The sequence below is a fragment of the Eufriesea mexicana genome, unplaced genomic scaffold, assembly GCF_001483705.2.
Source record: "Eufriesea mexicana isolate 0111107269 unplaced genomic scaffold, ASM148370v2 scaffold6006, whole genome shotgun sequence".
NCBI classification, from domain to species: Eukaryota; Metazoa; Arthropoda; class Insecta; order Hymenoptera; family Apidae; genus Eufriesea; species Eufriesea mexicana.
The window spans coordinates 20910-42111 of record NW_016913899.1 but is presented as its reverse complement, the minus strand read 5'-3'; the positions used below and the strand labels follow the sequence as shown (position 1 = coordinate 42111).

Here is a 21202-nt window from a genome sequence, read left to right as displayed (position 1 = left end):
TAAATTGTTAATTGTAATAATGCATTTGTTCCTTAACATCGGTTTTTCCATGTAAACAGAATAATCTGAATATTTGTAAAAAATCTTGATAAAATTCTGTATATTAAAAATTATATGTAATACTTCATGGTGCTTACAACAGAAATGTTCAATCCAAAAATTCAGTTTTACTTACTGACAATAATTAAGTATTGTAAATTGATAAAAATATCTTATAATAATCAATATAAAGCAGTTTCGTCAATTTCAAAAGATAATCCGTAATTACTCTGTTTTGTCAGAAATATTAAGATGAAGAATATTTTATCTTAATTTATACAACGAATGAAATAGTAAATAAAATATATTTACAGTATTAAATTTTTTCATTTATATATTATATTATTTGCAATAATTAATATGAAGTATTATATTTTCTATTTGTTTCTTTATCAAAATAATATTAAATTCGATGTAATTTAATTTAAAATATGATAGGCTCTAACTCTTGGTTTTATTTATATCTTTGTAATTCTAAACCATATAATGCTCTGTGGTGAAATACTTAAGATATTTTTAAATACTTAAGTTAGTTTTACATTAACTGTATATAAAACCATGTATTAAAAAGGAACAATGTGGTGGGTTGGCAATAAATAATAAATTATAAATTAATATTAAATATATTATGATGTTTTAATTGTATTATATGAATAAGACTTCTAATAGGAATTGCAAATATATGCATATATACTTTTACTAACCTGTTTTTGTCCAAAAACTATGATTATCGAATTTCATAATATCATATCATTTTATAACTTCTTTATATTATTTCATTTAAGTAATTTTATATGTATCAGATACATATGTAAGTCGATATACTATCTTTATTTTCTAATTATTTAGTCTATATTACACTAAAAATAAAAATTTTCTGCAATTACATACGTAATATGCATATGTTATTCCAGAACAATGTTCAAAGAAATATCTATATTACATTATGTAAAACAGCCTTTGGATTTTTTTATATGGCTAAAAGAGATATTTTCATATAATTTTTTAAATATCTTTGTAAAAACTGACAAAGTACATTTGAAAGAAATAAAAAGCAGTTTTCAGATTACATTTTATAACATTTTATTTAAATATTGTACTTAATAAACATGCTTAAACCTGTGTTACAAAAATCGAATTACATTGCAAAATGTAGTTTAACAAGTGTGAAAAAAGAGTAAGCAGTAGAACACATTTGGACACATTAATATCTTAATTGAACATTCTTTTAATTCTCTATCCTTTCTTCCTTCTTTGCCTCTTCGCTCTTTTCTTCTATAGCTTTCTTCAACGCCGGCTTGCCTGTCTGCTCGATTGTAATGGATCTTTCGTTTTCAACCTTTGGCTTATCCTTCCTGGGTGCAGTGATGTTAAGTACCCCATCGGACGACAGACTAGACGTTACTTGGTCGATGTCACATTGCTTTTGTTTCTTTATCAAAATAATATTAAATTCGATGTAATTTAATTTAAAATATGATAGGCTCTAACTCTTGGTTTTATTTATATCTTTGTAATTCTAAACCATATAATGCTCTGTGGTGAAATACTTAAGATATTTTTAAATACTTAAGTTAGTTTTACATTAACTGTATATAAAACCATGTATTAAAAAGGAACAATGTGGTGGGTTGGCAATAAATAATAAATTATAAATTAATATTAAATATATTATGATGTTTTAATTGTATTATATGAATAAGACTTCTAATAGGAATTGCAAATATATGCATATATACTTTTACTAACCTGTTTTTGTCCAAAAACTATGATTATCGAATTTCATAATATCATATCATTTTATAACTTCTTTATATTATTTCATTTAAGTAATTTTATATGTATCAGATACATATGTAAGTCGATATACTATCTTTATTTTCTAATTATTTAGTCTATATTACACTAAAAATAAAAATTTTCTGCAATTACATACGTAATATGCATATGTTATTCCAGAACAATGTTCAAAGAAATATCTATATTACATTATGTAAAACAGCCTTTGGATTTTTTTATATGGCTAAAAGAGATATTTTCATATAATTTTTTAAATATCTTTGTAAAAACTGACAAAGTACATTTGAAAGAAATAAAAAGCAGTTTTCAGATTACATTTTATAACATTTTATTTAAATATTGTACTTAATAAACATGCTTAAACCTGTGTTACAAAAATCGAATTACATTGCAAAATGTAGTTTAACAAGTGTGAAAAAAGAGTAAGCAGTAGAACACATTTGGACACATTAATATCTTAATTGAACATTCTTTTAATTCTCTATCCTTTCTTCCTTCTTTGCCTCTTCGCTCTTTTCTTCTATAGCTTTCTTCAACGCCGGCTTGCCTGTCTGCTCGATTGTAATGGATCTTTCGTTTTCAACCTTTGGCTTATCCTTCCTGGGTGCAGTGATGTTAAGTACCCCATCGGACGACAGACTAGACGTTACTTGGTCGATGTCACATTGCTCAGGGATCATATACTTCCTCGTAAATTGTCTCGAAATCCAACCGTGTTCATCTTGTTTCTCTTCGTGTTTGGCTTCCACGACGACGCATTTATCAACGATCTTGACGTTGATTTCGTCTGGCTTGAACTGCTGGACATCCAAGATTACTTGGAATTTATCCTTATCCGCTTTTACCGTAGAAGTGCCTCCGCCTTCGTTTTTTCGCAGTAGTTCACCCCAAGGTCTGTAGTACATCAAAGGGTTTCTCAGTCGTCGGTCCCGGCTGGGTAAAATATACTGATCCAGAATGTTCGGATTCAGTAATTGTTCAGGATACAATCCCAAACCGAAGTTTTGATCGAGAAGACGATGTGGACGTTCCAGATCTTCCCACCAATCGGAGAACAACAGCGGAATTAGAGACATTTTAACTGAATTATTGAACTCAGTACACGTTAAATAATATTCTTAGATTCTTCGTTGACTTCTTTGAAGATTTGCCTTTTGAAATCTTTGCAACTTTCAAACTTCTCTTTGAGATGCTCACAGTATACTGTTGCTACGTTTCGCGGCGCTCGTATTTATACCGGCATCAGCTGGCGGTCGATAGAGTCTCCAGAACATTCTAAATTCGCGAGCATTTTCGCGAAAGTTCTATTTTTCATTTATTTCGGAGATATTTTTAGACACATGCATTGTTTATAAATGTATGTAATGTACAATCGTGTGCAATAATTTTATATATTGAATATAAATTTGAAAAATACAGGGAATTTTTTATTATAAACGGTGGTCGTGATGCACCCGGTGTATTAATACACGTGTGTTTGTGTTCATTTACTGTGTTTATAAATTATACGATTTCATGATAACAACAAAATGAATATAATTAATATTATTTCGAAATAACAATGAGCATAATTTTGTTCTTATGACTCTTACATGAATGCAATTTGTGCCAGAAAATTATGATGTTGGAATAAAGGTTAGTCATCACTGGCACCTCCTAATAATAGGACGATTTCATGAAATGTTCCACGTTTTTCTAGATTTATCTAATAAAGATCGTTTTGATTACATCATATTGATATTATGCATTCATGTACAATAAAATCCTTGCATACATACAAACGTTTTAAGAGGTTTCAAGTAAAAAATATTGTATCTTATCTAACTTATTTAATTATTTGTAAACATTAAAATATAAAAAAATATAAAAGATTGTAGGAACGTGAAAAATAATTATTTCAAAAGATTATCGATATTCATCGATTTCTTCAATAATTAAATACAATTTTATATATTTTACATATTTTATATCCTACTGTTGAAATTTCATAATTATTATCGAAGATATAGATTATTAGAGGACATTAATTTTCTATTTAAACTATCCATTATAAGGCTTTATATCTCGACATATTCATAAGTTCGATGTAAATACCTTCGTGCATATGAATAACCTAGCATGTCAACAAACTGTTGCTTGAAGAATCATATTCTCGGTGTATTGTATTACATATGTATGCATCTTTTTAAAACACAATGTGTTATAATTCTGTGCACGTTATTAAACTTTTCCTTCGTAATTGTTACTAAAAAATGAAAATAATCCAAACAATCCTATATATGCTTTTATTTTTCTACTTGAGGTTAATTTAATTAGCAATATTGCTTTTTTCTTTATGTTTCTTATATTAAGCATTTACAAATATGTTTATTCTAAAAGTTAAGGCTCTAAATTGTAGATTCTAGACCCTAGATTAGACTTAAAACTTTAGTATTTATGACAGACGAATGCTATCAATGTCTGGAGCAAAAGTTTTATTCGCTATGCATACGTAATCTATTCTTGCACAGTTCAAAATCGATCCTTCTCGGTGTTTCTAAGCTGTTCGTTTATATGTGCTGGCTGCAAGCCCACATACTGCACTTAGCTTATCGTACAGGTCAGTGTACTCGAAAAAATTCTAGATGCTTCTAGTAACAAATCGAAGCATCTTTAAATGTGAATACTAAAAGGTGAATAATAAACCGTCTGGTTTACGAATATTCACGAAGGTATTTTTAGATTATTTGGGAGGTATTCTTGAAATACATGCGAAGTATTTTACAGCAATATATATTTATTGAAATAAGTAAAATTGAAAGTTTTATATTCGAATATATTTAGAAAAGGATAGTGTAATATAACTATACAATTAATAATATTAAAAATAGATTTAACGAAATTTTTTGACTAGAATAACAATCATTGATTCTATATTTTTAATATCAAAAGATTCCATCAAGTATTTAGCAATATTTTGATTAATAAGTCGTATTTAAAAATTTTTTAAGTACTTTTCTATGAAACGTAATAAGCGAAATTACTACTATTATGTATTTTTACTGAGTCTAAATTGAGATGTTTAAAAACTTGAAAGAGGAGAGATTAATACAGGTTTATTAAATAAAAAAGAATACTTTATTTTTTAAAGAAAACCATACAAAAATTTATTTTTCGATTTCTTTTGTACTTATATATAATCTTATACTCGAGTACAATGTGTAATGCTTGTCATATAATATTTAAAATATTACGCATTAATGTTTATGACATTAATAGTAACTATAATAACTGAAATGAATAATTAAATGAAGAATAATGAACATGATTTATGTAGTTTTAATTATGCCTTTTCTAACACGTTGATGTTGATGTGACTGCGGTGGTGGTGGTTGTTGTTGTTGTTGTCCCTTTTGCGGACTCTGCTGTTCTTTCTGCGAGGCTGGAGTATTATCATCCTTTAGCTTCTCGTCAGAATTAGCCAAAGCTGGTTCACCGGTATATTGTATTTTTATTACTTTTTCGTTCGAAGGAAGTTTCAAAGTCTCCTTTCTAGGTGCCGTAATACATAAAATACCATCGGAAGATAAACGTGATTCCACTTTGCTGACATCACATTGCGACGGTATAATATATTTTCTGACAAAATGTCTGGACACCCAGCCATGTTCGTCCTCCCTCTCTTCATGATTTGCTTCGACAATGACTTTCTCATCTGCCACTTTAACGTTAATTTCTTCTGGTTTAAATTGTGATACGTCTAATGTTACTTGAAATTTATCTTTATCAGCTTGCACAGTTGACGTTCCACGTCCATATCGTCTGGTCAAGCTCCTTAAGAAAGGATGATACCGTCTTTTGGCGCGTCTTTGCGGTCGATAGAGCAGGACTTCTGTACCGAGAGAATCCAAATCATTGAGATCATCTGGATCTACCATTGTGCCAAAATGTTGATCCCAAAGACGATGTGGTTGATCCAAATCCTCCCACCAGTCAGAAAACAACATCGGTATTAGCGACATTGTATAACTATCTTTAATGTCAATTCACACTAACAAATATCGTACTGAGAATATTTCCGCACTTTCGAACGTAGTTGCTTCAAATGCCTTATCTAATTACCGGTTGCTAAAATGTTTGTTTTTGCAATTAATGTTATGTAATACATATGAATTGCAGATTTATTTTAGCTTATTATCTGGCCGGACCGTTATATCGCTCGCACGTGAATCAACTGTCGGCAACCACGCAGTTCGCTTTATACGATTCGCTGTGTAGTAGGGAGTGGTGGGGGTACTGCCAACAAGTATTCGAGAAGACCCTGGAAAACACCAGAATTGTCCTTGAATGCAACCGTCTTTTTCGTAACAAAGGTTAGTTCTATCTAACGGGCCTGCGCAAAGTAATGTAAACATAACCGGCAGTTTTAACGTTCTGTGTCACTGCTGCCTTTGAAATACGTTGACAGAGTATATGTAGAACAGGTTATGCGCGCTGATTCAAAAGCGTCTAGACTTGATATGAATTATTCGTGTTATAATGGAAACATAACCCATATGATGCTCCATGTAATATTTCGAATGTATTATTTTTAGAATAAATATCACACTTCACTTGGAATTTAAGCACTGATATATTTCAAATTAATTGTTTTAGAAGACACAAGAAAAAATTACTACTTACCTTGTTAGAAACAAACGTGTAAGAACACATTATGTTTACATGTGTGTGTGTGTGTGTGTATGTGTATATATATATATATATATATATATAGGTTATAGTCAAGGTATTTAGATACGTTCAATGTAATCGTATTTATATTAAAGGGGATACATATTACGTACAGGAATACTATGAAAGGTTATATTTTTTGGTTAATTAACAACACCGACATTATATATTTTAATACCTGCTACAATAAAAATAATAGTATTAAACGTGACACATTTATTGTTCTATTTTAAAATTATAAAAAAATGTATATATAATCATCTTTAATTCGCTTTACAAAATAATTTTAGTAAAGCTTAACATATCAAAAATATAAAGTACCATTTATTCCGAGTGATTTTTTATTCAACAGTTTAATAACGTGTGTGTATATATGTATATATATATATGTTTAAACTAATACTGTTGTAAATATCCTATTAAAATTAAGTTTAACAATACTGAATAAATTACAATTTTCCTTCGAACATTTATATTTATCATACAAATTGTATAAATTAAATTCTATTTATATTTAAACACATAACCTACAATGGTCAATACAATTACAATAAATGTATCCTATTGTTTCATTATATTACCGATCGCTTGCAAAACATGTAATAATATATAGTTTAGGTATATAGCTTCATACCTATGTTACATATGGCCAATTTATTCATTCGTTTATATAGTTTCGTGTATATAATTTTATGAAAATGCATTCGACCACTAAAATTAGAATACGTTAACAATTCTACATATTAAACAAAATAAAAAATAGATAAATAAATAAACTAAACATACACAGCATGGTAGAATAATACTTAGATACACAAATGTAACACTGTTGTAAAAAATGCAAATATTGGTAATACAAAAGAAGCGTACTATAGTTATTCCAAAAACATGTACTACACGATGTTTTCATATAATATGAGCATAGAATTTTAAGAAACAATAAACGATACTGCGAAGTTAATATAGGTTGTGTCTTATAAATACGCATACAGATTCCCAATAAATACGTAACTATATATCTAAATCGATTTAAAGCGTCTCCCTGTTATATCACATTAAATAAACAGTGCTCGCGACAAAAGCTACAAATTGCATAGAACAATGAAGATAGTAAGTCGGTGAATTATTCAATGCAGAATTTTAATTTCATTCCGCGTTCTCTTTCACCTCAGCTTTTTCACTCTTCTCTTCGTTATCGCGTACACACGATGGCTGGCCGGTATGCTCGATATTAATTATTCTTTCGCTTACCGAATCGATCTTTTCTATTTGTGGTACGATGATCGAAAGAACACCATCGGACGAAAGTTTCGAAGAAACTTGTTCGATATCACACTGTTTCGGAATGATATACTTTCTCGTGAACTCTCTAGAAATCCAACCGTACTCGTCTTCCTTCTCTTCGTGCTTCGCCTCGACAATCACATAAGAGTCGACGATTTTAACATTAATTTCTTCCGGTGCGAAATGCTGCACGTCCAAGTCCACTCGAAAATTGTTTTTATCGGCCATCACAGTCGAAGCACCACGATCGCCTTTGAACAGCAGATCACACGACGGCCTGTGATACTCCACGGGAGAAAATAACTTTCTTTTTCGCAGTGGCAAATCACATTTTTGCATGCCCATGATTCTTGGGTTTAGAATTTCCGGGTAGGTTAGACGCCCCAAAGTTTGATTCAGAATATGGCAGACAGTTTCCAGATCTGTCCAGAAGGTAGAAGGTTTTAGAGACATCTAGATTCTTGTAGATCAGACTGTCGAAAAATTTAGGTTAATCGACTGTCACGGCACGTCGTAATTCTTCTGTGTTCCCGGTTTTGCGACTTTAAATAGTTTTATCGCTACGTAACAGATACACCAGTGTGATCGCTCTGAACGAACTGTTGTATTTCCCAACATGACCGTGATGTTTAAGAGAAGGCGCTTCAATCGTACGGTCGAATACGTCTAGGAAATTTGTAAGCACGCGCAAAACGTAATTTCCTGAAAGTTGTAGAAATTAAATAAATAATTCCATGTCAATATTTTCATTCTGTTTGAAACTTTTAGTATAACAAATTGTTAACCTTCACGAGGTTGATAAATTTCTATATGTTTAAATTAAACAATGTTAAAAAAAGTATTTAATATTCACCAATGAAAAGAGAGATTCTGACAAGTTTTAGATACGTCACTGTGGAAAATTAAATATGTCAGTTTATGGAAAATTACAAAGTTTTTATTCATTAGCTTGATATCAAAGTTTATTGAATTTTATCTTAAAAATTTGTCGATTTATAATTTAAATTTTTTATATATTTTCTAATATCTGTTATTTTAGCGTTATTTCGGTATAAGAATACATTCATGCGAGCAAAATTACACATTGAATCATGCCAAAGTAGAAACTTGAGAATAAATCAATTTAATAACGCTTTGTATAAATGTAACCTTAAAAATAGGATCTGCTATATTAGAGTAATGTATAATCAATAGATGTAGTGTATAATCAATGAAATTGTGTATAGTTCAATTCACGCAAATATGGTCGTTTTGTGTACAATTTGCTGTCTGAGCTTGCGCGGTCGTTTTAAAGATATTGATTGCAAACCGCCAAAATATATTCTAATTGAAAAATTATTTCGTGAAATTTTGCATTAACAATTGACTCTTGATACATTTAAATCGACATTTATTGTTTGAAAAATTAGAAAAATAAATGTATCTTCTCTTTTCAAAGCATCCTTATTTTTCATTTTATTTCAACATCTTTATCTCAAATATAACAGTTGTCTTTCTTTAATAAACAGTACCATTTATAAGTTTTAAATGTAAATTTCGCGTTATCTTATCACATGAAATAAATTATAGTAATCGTATACATATTTTGTATGGAGTAATATCAATTTGTCAATTTTCCGATAACGTGGTGGAATTATCTCCATAATTATTATTAGAATGACAGATGTAACGAAGAAAAATGTGTTTACACGTAATGTTAAGAGAAAGGCAGAGTTCAACGTATTACTAAGAACATGTACACACCTTTATTGTTTCACGAATCTAGTTTATCTATTGTAGAACTCATAATACCGTAATACGAGTATCTAGAGGAAATGAAAACCGGCTTGTTGCTGCTCGCAAAATATTTAATTCCACAAAGTCGTACATCTTGTAAAATACGAATTCTTAACAAAAATTTAAATATCAAAATCTTACATTTTATTTATACGATAAATATATAAACAATTATTCGTTTTTAATTTGAAAAATCACATTTGCCGAAAAATGGTGTCAAAATAAAAGAGGCAAACCATAAAAATCGATAAACATTAAAATTCTAATCTTTTATCCCCTTCTCGTTTAATTCCTGCAACGAAAAATATTTCGAAACAATTTTAGCTAACGATTATTCGAGATAGTTCGAATTAAAAAAGTGATATCAAAAAGTTTTTCGAAAGGAAGGAATAAATTCGTCAAAGATCGCCAAAATATTAAATTTTATTAACGAAATATGAAAAAGTAAACACTAATACACTTTCTTACTACAACATTTTACAACAGTACATATTTAACATACATAACACGTGGAACATCTACCATCGTCGAATATAAAAATGGAAGTAACAATAAAATTGTACACATGGAATATAAATTAAATGCAAAAATCAAGTCTTATTTCTCAGGCTTCCCCTCGGTCGCATTTTCAGTCACTTCCTCGCGGCTCTGCTCGGTATCCTGTTTCTTAGACTCTGTAGTAGTGGTGATAGCAGGTTCTTCAAATGATACACTAGTACGAATGGCAGGTTTGTTCGTGAATTCGATTTTGATGGTCCTCTCGTTGGACGTTTCCTCGGTCTGCTTCAGTGGTGCCGTGATTGTCAGCACGCCATCGGACGATATGTTGGACGCCAGCTTATCCTCGTCCACTTGCTCGGGTAGGTAGTACTTTCTCACGAATTGCCTCGAGATCAAACCATGCTCGTCCTTCTTCTCTTCGTGTTTGGCTTCGACCACCACGAACCGATTCACTAGCTTCACGTTGATCTCGTCTGGCGCGAACTGATGCACGTCTAATATCACCTTGAACGTGTCCTTGTCCGCGGTTATGGTCGACGTGCCACCTTCGCCACGGCGCAAAAACTCGGTCAACGGTCTATAGTAAAAATCCAAAGGAGACTTGCCGATCAGAGGTGAGAATCTGTCCATCGAGGGCAAAACCAGCTGGTCAGGGTTAAGACCCATGCCAAAATGCTGGTCCCAGAGACGATGTGGCCGATCCAAGTCCGCCCACCAGGCGGAGAACAGCAACGGTAACAACGACATCGTCAGCTTATGGTCGATTCGTTGTCTAGGTTAGGTTTCCTCTTTTCGACACTCGTAGATTCCTCGCAAATTCCTCGTAGATTCGGCGAAATTCGTCGGAGTGAAAATAAGCAGATGAATCACGCTTTCCTCGACGATATGTCCAATGTCTGGGGTTCAACTGGAGTTTTGCCTTCGGCGACCGCTATTTATGTGGTGTCGGCTGTAGTAGTGGGACGTGCTATATATCGTGATGTTTCGAGAAGCTACTAGGGTAAGGCATGCCATCGACGTGTTTGTTTTGTCATTCATGATTCGTTAACCGATTAAACAATTGAAACGGTTAATGTTCCCGTTATTTTCCCTCAATGTCCGCGAATTTAGCCGTGATTGCTCTGATCACCACGTTTCTCTTTGTCACGTTACGTTTCGTTCGCGTTGCGTCAGAAACGTAGAACGTTCGAGGTTCGTTCGGAAACGTTCTTTAAACGTTTTATCCGTTTTATTTCCATTTTGTTCGTTTGCCACTACGGATGTTTTGTCCCGTGCATTATTCTCATTCAATGGCTACCCACGTTTTATTGCCATTCCGCTGGAGTTTAACATTAAGAGACTGACAACCATTAAGAGTTGTCTCTCCGTTGCCTCCTTTCGAGAAATTTGCATTTCTATATGGTAATTCGACCTTTAAATTCGTAATTTATCGTGGTATATTTTGGTGGAGGCATTTGGAAATGGATTTTGTTACTGTTGGCTATTCTGTAAATTTAAAGTAACTTACTAAGCTTGTTCTATCTTGCGAGTTGTTGATATTTCGAATTTTTCTTGATATTTTAATACAATATCATTTTATTCGGCTTGCATTTAATGACGTGCTTTTTAAGAAGCTTTATAAAGCTGTATTAAAACATTCTTTTCACACGGATACTCGAGAGATACGATGAGTGTGTCAAGTACACGACGAAGAAGATGATCTTGTTTTTCTACAGTTCCCTGTTGTTTTCTTTCCAGTGCGAATGTGAAGAATTGAAGCAGATAATACTCTTTCGTTTACAATTGTTCTGGAAACCTTGATTTATTGGACCACGTTTACTTTATTAGTAAGATAATAAAATAAAACCGTTAATTAACGTGAATTAACTGAAACGTAAGTCTGTATAAAATTTTAATTAAATTTGAATAATAATTATATCTCGTCTTCGAAATTTATGAACTATCATTATTAAATATAAATTAAAAAATCTTTCTATTGAAATTATTGTCTTCGATTTATTCCAATTCGTGATCTACAATGTTAAATAGAAAGTTCGAAATTTTCTTTCTCGAAAGTTCCAGATACATTCGACACTACAGAGATACCGGATCAATTACAATTTTGCGATTGCGCCTGACTGAGTCATACATACGTAATGATAATGAAATGACACGAGTGTCTCCTACGTGTACATTTGAATTATCATCACAGTTGGAACTTATCATGCGTACAAAAATAGAAATACTAACATCAACAGCGATACAATATTTTATAAAGTTATTTTCATTATTCGAACTTTCTACGTATAGGTTACTCATTTATCGAATCGATTAATTCCATGAGACGACAAAAATTTACGTAAAATAGAAAATAGACGAATAAACTTTAATTGCAAAACGTTAAACATTGGTCAACTGTTTCGGAATTAAAATTGACGAAAAATCAAACAGGAGTTAATTACTTTGCTATTTACGAATAACGTGATAAAAGATGGTAAGGTATTTGCGATATTAAAAATTAAATATTTTTTCAATTATATGCAAATTGGTTATTTATATATTCATCTGCGACAAAAATGCACTCGGATTACTGCAAAAGACAAGAATAAATTTGTACAACTGATTTCTTGTTATTTCAACCAACGAGAAAAATTTATGTACAATAATAAAGGATCATATGGTACAGAGACGAGTCTGCGGAAGCTGTTTACAGCTGAAGACAGAAACACGTTCCAGCAATATATCGCACCTCTTGGGGATGAGCTGTAATCCCCGATAAATGTATTTTCCTCGCGAATATTTTTTAAATAATAATCACGTAGAAAACACGCAGCTTATCTGGGTGTATCTTACATTTTCCCAAACCAGACGTCAGATAGTTCCATCAGAGAAAACAGGTTCTACAGTATGTTCAAATTTATTACAGTGCAGTCGTATATCGATAATTTTTATGCACTACATGTCGAGTCATTCGATCTAAATGGACATATTTTTAATTAATATGCACAAAATATTTTTATACACACACCGCTAAATCTGTAACTCGTATCTTTTGTAACATTTGCACAATATTATCGATACGAAAAATATACTACTATATCTTTCTATTCATTGCTATTAATTATTTAATTAATTCGAAACGATTCGCGAAAAAATTCACGTTAATTAATACTTTCAAATTCTAAATTCCCATTAAAATTAACACTGCACTGTGTGACTCTCAGTCAATGTTATAATTTCATTCAAAAGGTAAATTTTTGTCTATCTTTCTTTTTTAAATTATTGAGAAAATACATTTAATAATATTAAAATTAAAGAAATTAAAATTAATATTAAATATAAAAATATAAAATTTAAAAGAAAAAACATTTTTTATAAAGAATAAGAGACGATATATTAAGAATAACTATACAAGAAATATTGAAATAAAATAATTCTATATATTCATTTTTCACGAAAATACAAGCTTTTCTTTTTATTTTACCATAAAAGGTATCAACGAGCTTATAAAAATACAGGGAAAGCCTCGAACTGCTGCTTTTACTGCGAAAAAATCTTCCAGCGCGAAAGTTTAATTCAACTCACACGATTTTCAAAAATCCACATCGATTTTAATCGTTTAATTAATTATCAAATTCGGTAAAAAATTCACTTCTAGAATTAGATTAACTTTCACCCGTGGAAAGACATAGAACGGTATTTATGCAAAAAAATTCATCAATGCAGATTTTTTAAATTTTTTAGTGGCAGACATAAGGATGATTAACAATTATATAATATTTTACACGATTCTAGACCAAAGTTGTCATATGTTTTATCGCAACAATAGTTACCCTCTGACTCATCTGCGTCATGGATATAACGAGGCTTTTGTACGTGGACCTTGGAGAGCAAAATATCGACAAAAGCCTGAATGCGTCGTAATTTAGCCATAACCTTCTCATCCCAGCTCATGGGATCCACGCAGTAGACATAGTACTCTGACGTACACGAATGGAACTTTCGTAATCTTTTCTACATCGTCTCATCTTCTTATTATAAACGTAATATAAGCTACGTACACAGTGGAACGTCGATTATCCGAGGTTGATTAGGAGAATTTTGATTATGCGAATGACTGATTCTCCGAGTACAGTCACTTATCTTTCTGTTATAAAATATAATAAAAGAATAATACAAAAATTTTGTTATGTGATATTACTATATTATAAATATAGTAAAATAATTAATGTATATTTCTGAATTTATTATATTGAAATGATTTTTATAGGGCCTACTTAAAATTGAGAAATAGTATCATAAAGGTTTATCTTTCCCCAATTTTATTTCTATTATTTTTATAGTTTTGCAAGGTCTTAAAGGGTTGTACATATATATTTAAACTGAATAGTTAATTAGAAAATTTTGCACTTACATGTGGATTTGAAGACTAGTAAAAGACATTTATAATATATTTTAATAGTTAAAAAAGAATTTTCATCTTTAGTTAATTTGTGATATAATTCAAGATTATAATTATCTGGACGAATTTGTCTCAAAATTAATTCGAATAATCCATATACCAATGTATATGTTTCGTTTCGAAATATTTAAAATTTCGCGCTTTAAATATAACATAAATTACAACAAAGCTGCAAATTCAACCTAATGCTTCGATTCTTTGCTAGTTTAACAAAGATAGTTTTGTTTTATCGTAATAAAACTGAAAATGAATGTGACAAGAAATAAACGATAATATTCTTCTGAATTTTCGATTTATTGTTATTCTACTTTCATAATGACATTCGATATAGTAAAAATCAATAATTTTAGCAAATATTTCTGAAATCAAGGTCGCGAGGAAATTATCTCTTAAATAAAAATTATTCATATTTTCGTCCTCTGTTACGCGCTTCAAAATTTATCAAAAAATTAGTAAATTTTTCAATGATGTTAACAGACAGTAGTTTTTTATAAAACTGGAAAGAAATGAACAAATTTAGAGCGAAATCACTAAAGTAAACTTTTGATCAAAATATTTTTGACACCTGTAGAAGATATTCGAAAATATAAATTTCTCTTTTTCTTTTATGTCGAATATTTTGTCAGTACATTTAGTAGCAGTATCTTTTTTTAATGTAGGCTTCTATTAAAATGTAAATTAATGCAAATGTAGATATTATTGATATTTAAAAATAGGATTCAAAAATTGCAATCTCACGATTCAAATTCGATAACAAGTTTAGCCATTCGCGATGATCTGTTTGAAATTTTTAGCACTTCTTACATGGAAGGAATGATTGCATTTAGCACTCTGTTCCCTTGTTATTTATTTGGCACTGGTTACGTGTCTGCGACATGCCTGTGGCGACGCTTCTACGCAGTTTCTGCTCCAAATACGCACGAAGGCAGGTATCGCTTAGGTACTTTTCCATGCTAGCCTAAAATTGTATGAAAAATTTCACTAAAATTTGACTTTGATTTTTCAGCAACGTTTAGGACACTCATCGACTAAAAAAGAAAATTTTTTTTAACGATTAAAATATATTATAAATGTCTTTTACTGATCTTCAGATCTAGATATATTAAATGCAAAATTTTCTAATTAACTATTCAGTTTAAATATATATGTATATATTTATATATGTGCAACGTTTAAAATCTTGCAAAGCTATAAAAATATTAGAAATAAAATTGGGGAAAGAGAGTTTATCGTTCAAATTTTGGAAAATATAATGATACTATTTTTTAGTTTTAAGTAGATCTTGTAAAGATCATTTCAATTTAATAAATTTAGAAATATACATTAAATATTTTACTACATTTTATTGGAAAAAATATTCTGGTTTTAACAAAAAGGTAGCAGAAAAAATAGCGTACTGTATTTTATAGTAAAAATGTTGCAATCATTTAATAAATATAGAAATATACATTAATTATTTGACAATGTTTTTTCATGAAATAAAACTGGAAAAAATTGGGAAGAAAGTTTTAGTCATTTCATAAGTAAAGAAAAATTATGATTCATACAATTAACAATAAATATTCAATTAGTATGAAATAAATGTAAGAAATAGGAGGCAGATCTTTTAAAAAAATCATTTATTTGCGTATCAAAATTCATTTTAAACATTATTCTTCCTTTCTCTTTCTTTATTCTTTCTTGTTTATTCTTTCCTCTTAAAGGAGTTAAACCATTCCGACAGAAAGAAGAATGAATTGCTATCATTTTTATCACTGAACATTATAAAAAGTTTTTATAACGCCTATCGAATAACTATTATTCAATGTGTATAAATTTATACCTATATTAAGAATTTCTTTCATTTTTATCGATGTAAATAATTTTTTAATTAGATACTGTGTATATATAAAATAATTGGCATATCATTATTAATAAATTTATCACTTTATAAGTTACAAATTAATTTAAACGAACGATAGTGAGAAAACAAGTACGACGTTGATGATTACGCAATTACGTAACGTTGTGCGTGGTCAGTGTTTCTTTTAAGAACTACCTCTCGAAGAAATCGATACGAGTAGGCACGTAACAAAACCGAGTGTATCGTTAGAATTATAAATTTAAATGAAATATCATTTTAATACAAACCGGTAAAACGTTTAAAAAAATATATTATCAAAATTTATTACAATAATAAATGTTAATAATATATTGCATCATAATAATATATAAATATATTACATATATTGTAATATATAATATTATAATATAGTAATATATTACAATAATATTAATAACATAAACATTTATTTTATTAAACAAAAGATCAAGATTGGATGTTATATATTCAAAAAATTTAATATATTATTGATTCCTTTACCGAATTAATGTATAATAAATATACTAATATATTAATAATTCGTATTAATTAATTATGGATCATACGTATGCATAAATGTACATACTCTCTAGTATTCGATAGGTTAATTGATATTTCAATTTTAGACACGATAAAGATAGATATCTTTGTTATATAGGTATCACAATGCTGATGCAATGTTGCAGAACCTTTAGTGATAATTTAAGTTGATGCAACTTATCAGAAATTTTAAATAAGTAGTGTAAGACTTGCTAGAAATTTTCAGAAAATGAGCCACGATGAACTGAGCAAAATAAAGTATGATAAACTTACATTATAAAATCTGAAATCTGAAGGTACACGTAAACTATGAATCATCAATTACAATCATCTCAATCGAAGAATTAAAATATTTTTCTTTAACAGTTAATTTTTCAATTTATTATTCGATACAGCCCATATAATTAATTCTTGTAACAATTTCGATTAATATAAAATACTATAAAATAGATTTATTTCTCATTTTGGAACTTATAGTACACGTGTATGAAACTAATATTCCTGTAATAAAATATATTTTTATTTCAATGTATATTCGTAATTTTTAAACTTTACGCTTCCTTTTTTATTTCTTAATATAATTGCAAATTAACGAAGACTGACATTTTCCTTGAAATTTAATATTACCAGAAATATGTATCATCTGTTTCCCGTTAAAATATTTTAAACATAGATGGTTTAGTACCAATAAAAATGCTTTCACTGATATATAGCCAAACGATATTATATTCAGTATTATACACTGAAATTTGTAGAATGTGAAAGAACTTTCTCGAATTTTCGTGAAAAATCTCGAATGTTCTTACCTCAGTTCGATTCTGATGCTTCCATCGACTATATATAGAAAACCGTTGCTAGCTAACTGCGTCAGTGTTACGAGACCAAGCGAGCAGTGCACACGAGTTTTCGCAACATAACAAAGTTAAACCCATTCTTCAAGGAAGCGTCAAATAAAACGTGAAAGAAAAATGAGAAGAGGAGTGACATTGATTCCCAAATTATTTTCCCATTGGTGGGAAATGTTGGAACGACCACACCGGTTGGCTGATCAACATTTTGGAAAAGCTTTGCGACCGGAACAATTTTTTAATTCAGTATTTGAAAACAAACTTCCGGTTAGCATGTATCCATACTATCGACCATGGATAGACTGGGAACGAGACGAAGAAAGTGGTTGGTCCATAATGAAAAATGACAAGGATAAATTTCGTGTGATTCTCGATGTACAGCAATTTAAACCAGAAGAAGTGAATGTGAAAGTTGTTGACAACTTCATTGTTGTAGAGGGTAAGTGTTTTTATAGTAAACATTTATGTTCATTTATTTCCATTTCGACCGAAGACGAGGTTAGGATATAAATCGTATATGCGCGTTTTTCTTATTGCGTCGCACATTGGTGTGTGTTCGTATATGTATGTGTGTAAGAAAATATAGCTAACGATTCTCATATATATTAATTTTATTTACTATGAAGATTATTGCTTTAGATTATATGCTTTTTGCATATTTCGATTAATTTTGACCAAATTATACTTTTCCAGGGAAACACGAGGAAAAAGCTGACGATCACGGTATAATCTCCAGACATTTCATTAGAAAGTATTTAGTACCAGATCAATGTGATCCTGACAAAGCTACGAGCAGTTTATCTACGGATGGTGTTTTAACAATAACAGCACCAATAAAGCCAGAAGCTCTTGAAAGAAAGAAAGAAAAGATCATTCAAATCGAACAAACAGGAAAACCAATAGATGATAAAGAAGTTGAAAAAATAAAACAACGTCAATAGAAACTTGTCAATCAACTTTATACTCTTAGTATTTTTACCCGTTTTTTACTATGTTCTTTAGAGTGTGCAAGTGTTTATGAATTATTTGTTGTATGTCAAAGAAAAATATTGGATATTGTATGATAAATGTAAGAATAAATGATAGATATGAATAATAAAAATTAAGAAATGTTTTGTTATACCCGTATGACTTATATTCGTTATAATGGTACACGTATTTTACGTGTTTTGTATATATATTATGCCGGTATCGTTAAGGTTATGTTTCGTTATGTCGTCATTTTTCTTATATATCATTGCAATGTTACACATATTCTAGCGGCTCTTTATTGGTTAGGTGACAAAATAGTACAATTCTTAACTCTTCGATGCACACTTTTTTCAATTTAGCGTCAAACACATACAAATCAAGAAATATACGATGTAAAAAAAGTATATAAAAAGTGATTTTGTTTGAAACATTACATTTTATTTTTTATTTGATGTAATTCTTTAGCATAACCTTATATGTCACAGGAATGAACCATTAAGAGTTCAATATAACTTGCGTAAAAACTGACAAAAAAAATATAAAAATGATATATAAAAAAAGTGATATAATAATTTAGGATAGTTAACGATCTTTATCGAATAAATTAACAATATGATATAACGAATTTTTAATTACTAAGATTCTATATTTACCAAGAAGACGTTAAAATATCATTGTTAACGCTTTTAAAGTTTTATTATTTTAAGGTTAGAAGGTAATGGTGATTAAAACGATAATTTATAAGACATTTATACGAATAACTTAAAAATTTATTAAAACATAAAAAAATGACATAAATCTTACATATAGACAGAAAGTGAGTATACAATATGTACATTCACATATGTATTTATGGAAGTGTGGAACATGAAACAAGAACAAAACTTGCTTACAATAAGTATTATGAACTACATTTATATGTTTCGATAAAATGTTGCGATAGAAATTTAATAGTAGTTAAATGAGGAATATATGAGTAATATGTATTATAAATAGCCAGTATCATGAATGGCAGGAATATTTGAATTTTTACTGCTTTTCTTCGTTTTCTTCCCCTTGCTTCACTGACTGCTGCTGCTGCTGCTGCTGCTGCTGCTGCTGCTTAGATACTCTCATTTGCAGTGCAGGTTTGCCAGTATGTTCGATTTTGATTACTCGTTCGTTTTCAATGTTTGGTTCATGCTTTCTTGGTACGGTGATAGTAAGTACGCCATCCGACGATAACTTCGATGCAGCCTGATCGATATCACATTGCTCTGGAATCAAATACCTCCTCGAAAACTGACGAGAAATCCATCCATGTTCATCACGTTTCTCTTCGTGTTTAGCCGTAACAACGACAAATTTATCAACGACCCTAACGTCGATTTCATTCGGTTTAAACTGTTGAACATCAAGTACGACCTGGAATTTATCTTTGTCTGCTTGAACAGTCGAGGTGCCTCTTTCGGTGTTCCGTAGCTCAGACCATGGTCTGTTCGCGTAAATATTTCTTCGCGGTTGCACGAAGACTTCCATTCGGCTTGGCGACAGCAACTGCTCAGGAGACAGGCCCAATCCAAAATTCTGGTCCAAAAGACGATGCGGGCGATCCAAAGCTTCCCACCATTCAGAGAACAGCAATGGTAACAGAGACATTTTACGATAATTTAAAATTATTGACAAATGTATCGATATATAACACTTCTCTTAATTCAAATTATGTGAAATTCGCTCGAACTCGCGATATTCACTCTTCAGATGCTAACGAAATACTGCCAGTAGCCTGTACTCTCCCCTCTATTTATGCAAAAGTTCGCACAAGCGCGATGTTTCAAGAGAATTCGAGAAACGTCCACAGTGAGTGAGTGTTGTATAACATCTGTATACGAATCTACACATACATGCAGGTTAAAAACCCTAGCACACAGTCTATGTTGCTTAATTTATTTGTTATTTTTATATTTTTGTATAGTTATTTCGTTGTTACTTATTTATTAAAATATATGTTAGTTACTTATTTAATTAAAATATTCAATAATATCACGAACATAATCCTTCTCTTGTAAATTTTAAATATTTAGAACAAATAAAAATATAATAGCATTTTTATGCTTTTATTATACATAATTCATTTGATCAAAATGCTTAAATCACCAGAAGTAATTGTATAATATTTATTAAATTGTTTATGACTAATACAATAATTTTTTGCTTTTAAACTTAGTATCGGATATCTATACATGTGTATGTATATTCTAACGACCTTTTAAAAATTGTTTCTAGCAAATTCTATAGACTGAACTTTCTAGTATACATATTGTTTTTCCTCATTTAAACAAAATAAAAGTAATGAAAAGTAAATTGTAAAAATTATAATACAAAGAATATTTTAACATTTTTACATAAAATATATATAATATATTACAATATATAAATAAATATTAATTA

At 30.0% G+C, this 21202-nt stretch overlaps 6 protein-coding genes across 6 annotated transcripts; 1 reads left to right on the top strand and 5 right to left on the bottom strand.

The window, feature by feature from the left end:
- Positions 1-1105: 1105 nt before the first annotated feature.
- LOC108552277 (protein lethal(2)essential for life) lies at positions 1106-3030 on the bottom strand. The gene is made up of 2 exons (XM_017906740.1): positions 2499-3030; positions 1106-1453 (listed from the first exon to the last, which is right to left on the bottom strand). Exons 1-2 carry the CDS (start codon positions 2913-2915, stop codon positions 1268-1270), a joined length of 603 nt encoding a protein of 200 aa, XP_017762229.1. The 5' UTR covers positions 2916-3030; the 3' UTR covers positions 1106-1267.
- Positions 3031-5024: 1994 nt separating this feature from the next.
- On the bottom strand, positions 5025-5945 carry LOC108552278 (protein lethal(2)essential for life). The gene has a single exon (XM_017906742.1). The coding sequence runs from the start codon at positions 5838-5840 to the stop codon at positions 5148-5150; it is 693 nt and encodes a 230-aa protein (XP_017762231.1). The 5' UTR covers positions 5841-5945; the 3' UTR covers positions 5025-5147.
- Positions 5946-6036: 91 nt separating this feature from the next.
- LOC108552279 (alpha-crystallin A chain) lies at positions 6037-8424 on the bottom strand. The gene is made up of 2 exons (XM_017906743.1): positions 7801-8424; positions 6037-6139 (listed from the first exon to the last, which is right to left on the bottom strand). The coding sequence occupies exons 1-2, from the start codon at positions 8284-8286 to the stop codon at positions 6077-6079; spliced, it is 549 nt and encodes a 182-aa protein (XP_017762232.1). The 5' UTR covers positions 8287-8424; the 3' UTR covers positions 6037-6076.
- Positions 8425-10068: 1644 nt separating this feature from the next.
- LOC108552274 (protein lethal(2)essential for life) lies at positions 10069-11029 on the bottom strand. The gene has a single exon (XM_017906736.1). It carries the CDS (start codon positions 10855-10857, stop codon positions 10207-10209), a length of 651 nt encoding a protein of 216 aa, XP_017762225.1. The 5' UTR covers positions 10858-11029; the 3' UTR covers positions 10069-10206.
- A 6775-nt stretch (positions 11030-17804) lies between these two features.
- Positions 17805-18902, top strand: LOC108552275 (protein lethal(2)essential for life). Its single transcript, XM_017906737.1, has 2 exons — positions 17805-18239; positions 18494-18902. Exons 1-2 carry the CDS (start codon positions 17921-17923, stop codon positions 18739-18741), a joined length of 567 nt encoding a protein of 188 aa, XP_017762226.1. The 5' UTR covers positions 17805-17920; the 3' UTR covers positions 18742-18902.
- A 622-nt stretch (positions 18903-19524) lies between these two features.
- On the bottom strand, positions 19525-20542 carry LOC108552273 (protein lethal(2)essential for life). Its single transcript, XM_017906735.1, has one exon. It carries the CDS (start codon positions 20408-20410, stop codon positions 19802-19804), a length of 609 nt encoding a protein of 202 aa, XP_017762224.1. The 5' UTR covers positions 20411-20542; the 3' UTR covers positions 19525-19801.
- Between the last annotated feature and the right edge of the window lie 660 nt (positions 20543-21202).

Excerpts from the sequence above, each read along its gene's own strand:
- LOC108552277 (XM_017906740.1), bottom strand. The coding sequence starts at position 2,915 with ATGTCTCTAATTCCGCTGTTGTTCTCCGATTGGTGGGAAGATCTGGAA. Across the intron at positions 1,454-2,498 it reads TGATCCCTGAGCAATGTGAC|ATCGACCAAGTAACGTCTAG; the intron begins ATCGACCAAGTA and ends AAGCAATGTGAC.
- LOC108552278 (XM_017906742.1), bottom strand. The coding sequence starts at position 5,840 with ATGTCGCTAATACCGATGTTGTTTTCTGACTGGTGGGAGGATTTGGAT.
- LOC108552279 (XM_017906743.1), bottom strand. The coding sequence starts at position 8,286 with ATGTCTCTAAAACCTTCTACCTTCTGGACAGATCTGGAAACTGTCTGC. Across the intron at positions 6,140-7,800 it reads AAATAGAAAAGATCGATTCG|GGTCTTCTCGAATACTTGTT; the intron begins GTAAGCGAAAGA and ends GGTGTTTTCCAG.
- LOC108552274 (XM_017906736.1), bottom strand. The coding sequence starts at position 10,857 with ATGTCGTTGTTACCGTTGCTGTTCTCCGCCTGGTGGGCGGACTTGGAT.
- LOC108552275 (XM_017906737.1), top strand. The coding sequence starts at position 17,921 with ATGAGAAGAGGAGTGACATTGATTCCCAAATTATTTTCCCATTGGTGG. Across the intron at positions 18,240-18,493 it reads CAACTTCATTGTTGTAGAGG|GGAAACACGAGGAAAAAGCT; the intron begins GTAAGTGTTTTT and ends ATACTTTTCCAG.
- LOC108552273 (XM_017906735.1), bottom strand. The coding sequence starts at position 20,410 with ATGTCTCTGTTACCATTGCTGTTCTCTGAATGGTGGGAAGCTTTGGAT.